The sequence below is a fragment of the Mauremys reevesii genome, linkage group 24 (genome assembly GCF_016161935.1).
Source record: "Mauremys reevesii isolate NIE-2019 linkage group 24, ASM1616193v1, whole genome shotgun sequence".
Taxonomy (NCBI): domain Eukaryota; kingdom Metazoa; phylum Chordata; order Testudines; family Geoemydidae; genus Mauremys; species Mauremys reevesii.
The window spans coordinates 17,382,954-17,386,483 of record NC_052646.1 but is presented as its reverse complement, the minus strand read 5'-3'; the positions used below and the strand labels follow the sequence as shown (position 1 = coordinate 17,386,483).

Here is a 3,530-nt window from a genome sequence, read left to right as displayed (position 1 = left end):
GGGACATTGGGGCCAGCCCTGACCCCCAAGGGAGAGCCCCCACCCCCTGCAGCACAGCGCCCCCTAGTGCTGCCCTGGGGCATCGGGGCCAGCCCTGACCCCCAAGGGAGAGCCCCCACCCTGCCCCCTGCAGCACAGCGCCCCCTAGCGCTGCCCTGGGGCATCGGGGCCAGCCCTGACCCCCAAGGGAGAGCCCCCCACCTGACCAATTCAGACCAGGAAGCAGGTGTCCGGTGTGAGCAGAGAGGGGAGCTGGGTCTCCAGCCCCACGGGCGGTTTCTCAGGCTCTGGTTCGAACAGGGGAGCCGGGCCCCAGGCCGTGCAGCAGGAGGGGGCCGGCCGACCCCAGGTCCCTTGTGCTGCGTAGTCGCTGGGTGGGGGCTGGGCACCCTGGGCCTGGGGAGGTTCTACGGCAGTTGGAGGCAGCCGGGGCCCAGCGATGGCAGCTGGGGCTGCCGGGTCGCAAGGAGGCCGCGGGGATCAGGGTTTGGGGCTGATCGGGGTGTAACCCCAGCCCCCCTCCACCCCACAGAGCATCGGGGTCACCCCCTGCAGCAAGTATATGGCAGAGGGATGGGACGGGGGACCTAGCTAATGGCGGGGGAGGGGTCATTCTCAGGGGTCTGACTAATGGGGGGCAGAGGACTGTTAAGGGGGATCTGGCTAGTTGGGGTGTAGGGGTTCGTTATGGGGCTATAACGGGCAGGGGGGTCGTTATGAAGTGATGTGATATTTGGGGGCTGGGGGCATTATGGGGGGAGCCAGCTAATGGCTAGTGGAGGGTCCTGGGTTGTTAGAGGGGACAGGGATGATGGTGGGGTGATCTGGCAAACGAGGGGGCCAGGGGCTGTTATGGGGGATCCCTGCCCCCCATTCACGCATAGCCGCCCCTCCCCCCAGTGTCTCTCGGGCTGGCTGAGAAGCTGAAATTCAAGCAGACGACCAAGGCCCTGTCCTGCCTGAGCCTCCTGCTGGAGCTGCTGGTGCTGGTCTCCCCGTACTGGATGGAAGTCGAAAGCCCCGGGTTCGAGACCAGCATGGGGCTGTGGAACATCTGCCTCAGTTTGTCCTGCAGCAAACTGCCCATGGGGACGGGTACGGGACCCTGTCCGGCCCTGGTATCCCCCAGCACAGGCAGCGCGACGGTGCCCTCAGTCCCGACCCGCAGCCCCTGCTAGCCCAGCCCCGCGCTCCCCCCCACAGCTCTGCCGGTGCCCCTCAATCCCGACCCGCAGCCCCCCAGCCCACCCGCCACACACAGCTCAACCAGTGTCCCCCGAATCCCGACTCGCAGCTCCCCCTTCCCCCAGCTCTGCTGGTGCCCCTCAATCCCGACCCGCAGCCCCCTGCTAGCCCAGCCCCGCGCTCCCCCCCCAGCTCTGCCGGTGCCCCTCAGTCCCGACCCGCAGCCCCCAACCCACCTGCCACAGTGCAACCCCAGCCCCCGCTAGCCCAGCTCTGCCAGTGCCGATGAGTATCAGGCCAGTGGGGTTGGGGTGCAGGGGGGTGCAGGGAGATTCCCCTCATTAACCAGCCTGGCTCTTGATCCCTCAGTGGCATTCGAGGTGGCCAAAGCGCTGATGACGCTCTCCACTCTGCTGGGGTTCATCGCCGTCTGCTCCGTCCTCACCTCCTTCCACACCTTCCGCAAATACAGGCTGGCCGCTGTCACCAACCTCTTGACAGGTACCGCTCGCCCGGCGCTGGGACGCGACCAGCTCTGGGGTGGGGCGCGGGGGCTGGTTATACAGGGATTCCTCACCCGGCGCTGGGACGCGACCAGCTCTGGGGTGGGGCGCGGGGGCTGGTTATACAGGGATTCCTCACCCGGCGCTGGGACGCGACCAGCTCTGGGGTGGGGCGCGGGGGCTGGTTATACAGGGATTCCTCACCCGGCGCTGAGATGCAGCCAGCTCTGGGGTGGGGCGTGGGGGCTGGTTATACAGGGACCCCTCGCCCGGTGCTGAGATGCAGCCAGCTCTGGGGTGGGGCGTGGGGGCTGGTTATACAGGGATCCCTCACCCGGCGCTGGGACGCGACCAGCTCTGGGGTGGGGTGCGGGGGCTGGTTATACAGGGATCCCTCGCCCGGTGCTGAGATGCAGCCAGCTCTGGGGTGGGGTGTGGGGGCTGGTTATACAGGGATCCCTCGCCCGGCGCTGAGATGCAGCCAGCTCTGGGGTGGGACGTGGGGGCTGGTTATACAGGGATCCCTCGCCCGGTGCTGAGATGCAGCCAGCTCTGGGGTGGGGCGCGGGGGCTGGTTATACAGGGATTCCTCACCCGGCTCTGAGATGCAGCCAGCTCTGGGGTGGGGCGCGGGGGCTGGTTATACAGGGATCCCTCGCCCAGCGCTGAGATGCAGCCACCTCTGGGGTGGGGCGTGGGGGGCTGCTACACAACAATCCCTCACCTGGTGGCCAGCTTTGGGGTGGGGAACTGGCTAAGGAGGTTGCAGCTAGACCCTTCCCCCACCACAGGGATCGTCATGCTGGTGAGCGTCGTGGTGTTCGGCGTCTCGTTTACCTCGATCTCGGAGCCCTTCCACTCCGAGATGAGATTCCGGCACGGCTGGTGCTTGTACGTGGGCTTCCTGGCCTCCTTCCTCTTCCTCCTGAGCGGTGAGACCCAGAGCAGGGGGGGCGGATGGGGGGCATGGCGGGACAGCGGGAGACCCAGTGGGGGGCTTTGGGGGTGGGGTTCTGGGGAGGGAATTGGGAGCACTGGGGGCCACGGGGCTGGGGGGGGGCTGGGGTTGGGAGGCTGGGGTTACCCCATGAAAGCAGTGGGACCCCCTCTGAGACCACCACTCACCCCAGCTCTGCCCCTCCTCCACAGCGCTGGTGAGTCTCATCACCCATATCCAGGGCAACAAGACGCCCACCCAGAGCCTCAACCAGGGGCAGCAGGGCGGCCTGCGGCCCGGCTCCACCGCCCGGCTCCACGAGGACCAGCCCCGGCCGGAGCCGCCCCCGCCCCCGCCGGTGTAAGGGCAGGACCAGGTCGCTCTGTGTGTGTCCCTGTCGCCCCCTGCTGGAGGGGCTGAGCCCTGCACGTGTGTGTGTGTCCCTGTCGCCCCCTGCTGGAGGGGCTGAGCCCTGCATGTGTGTGTGTGTGTGTGTGTGTGTGTGTGTGTCCCTGCCGCCCCCTGCTGGAGGGACTGAGCCTTGCACTCTGTGTGTGTGTGTGTGTGTCCCTGCCGCCCCCTGCCTGAGGGGCTGGGCCCTGCACTGTGTGTGTGTGTGTGTGTCCCTGTCGCCCCCTGCTGGAGGGGCTGGGCCCTGCTCTGTGTGTGTGTGCGGGGGGAGGGGTCTCTGTCGCCCCCTGCTGGAGGTGCTGGGCCCTGCACTGTGTGTGTGTGTGTGTGTGTCCCTGTCACCCCCTACTGGAGGGACTGAGCCCTGCACTCTGTGTGTGTGTGTGTGTCCCTGTCGCCCCCTGCTGGAGGGGCTGGGCCCTGCTCTGTGTGTGTGTGTGTGTGTGTGTGTGTGTGTCCCTGTCGCCCCCTGCTGGAGGAACTCGGCCCTGCAC

At 67.5% G+C, this 3,530-nt stretch overlaps 1 protein-coding gene across 2 annotated transcripts; it reads left to right on the top strand.

Moving 5' to 3' along the window:
- The first annotated feature begins 412 nt into the window (after window positions 1-412).
- On the top strand, window positions 413-3,226 carry LOC120390402. 2 transcript variants are annotated; one of them, XM_039513047.1, is made up of 6 exons: window positions 413-554; window positions 901-1,095; window positions 1,555-1,686; window positions 2,480-2,620; window positions 2,838-3,049; window positions 3,168-3,226. In XM_039513047.1, coding segments are annotated over exons 1-5 (621 nt in total). In that variant the 5' UTR covers window positions 413-553; the 3' UTR covers window positions 2,990-3,049; window positions 3,168-3,226. The 2 variants fall into 2 exon arrangements, with proteins under 2 accessions (XP_039368981.1, XP_039368980.1); XM_039513046.1 differs by having other exon boundaries at window positions 413-558.
- Window positions 3,227-3,530: the final 304 nt, after the last annotated feature.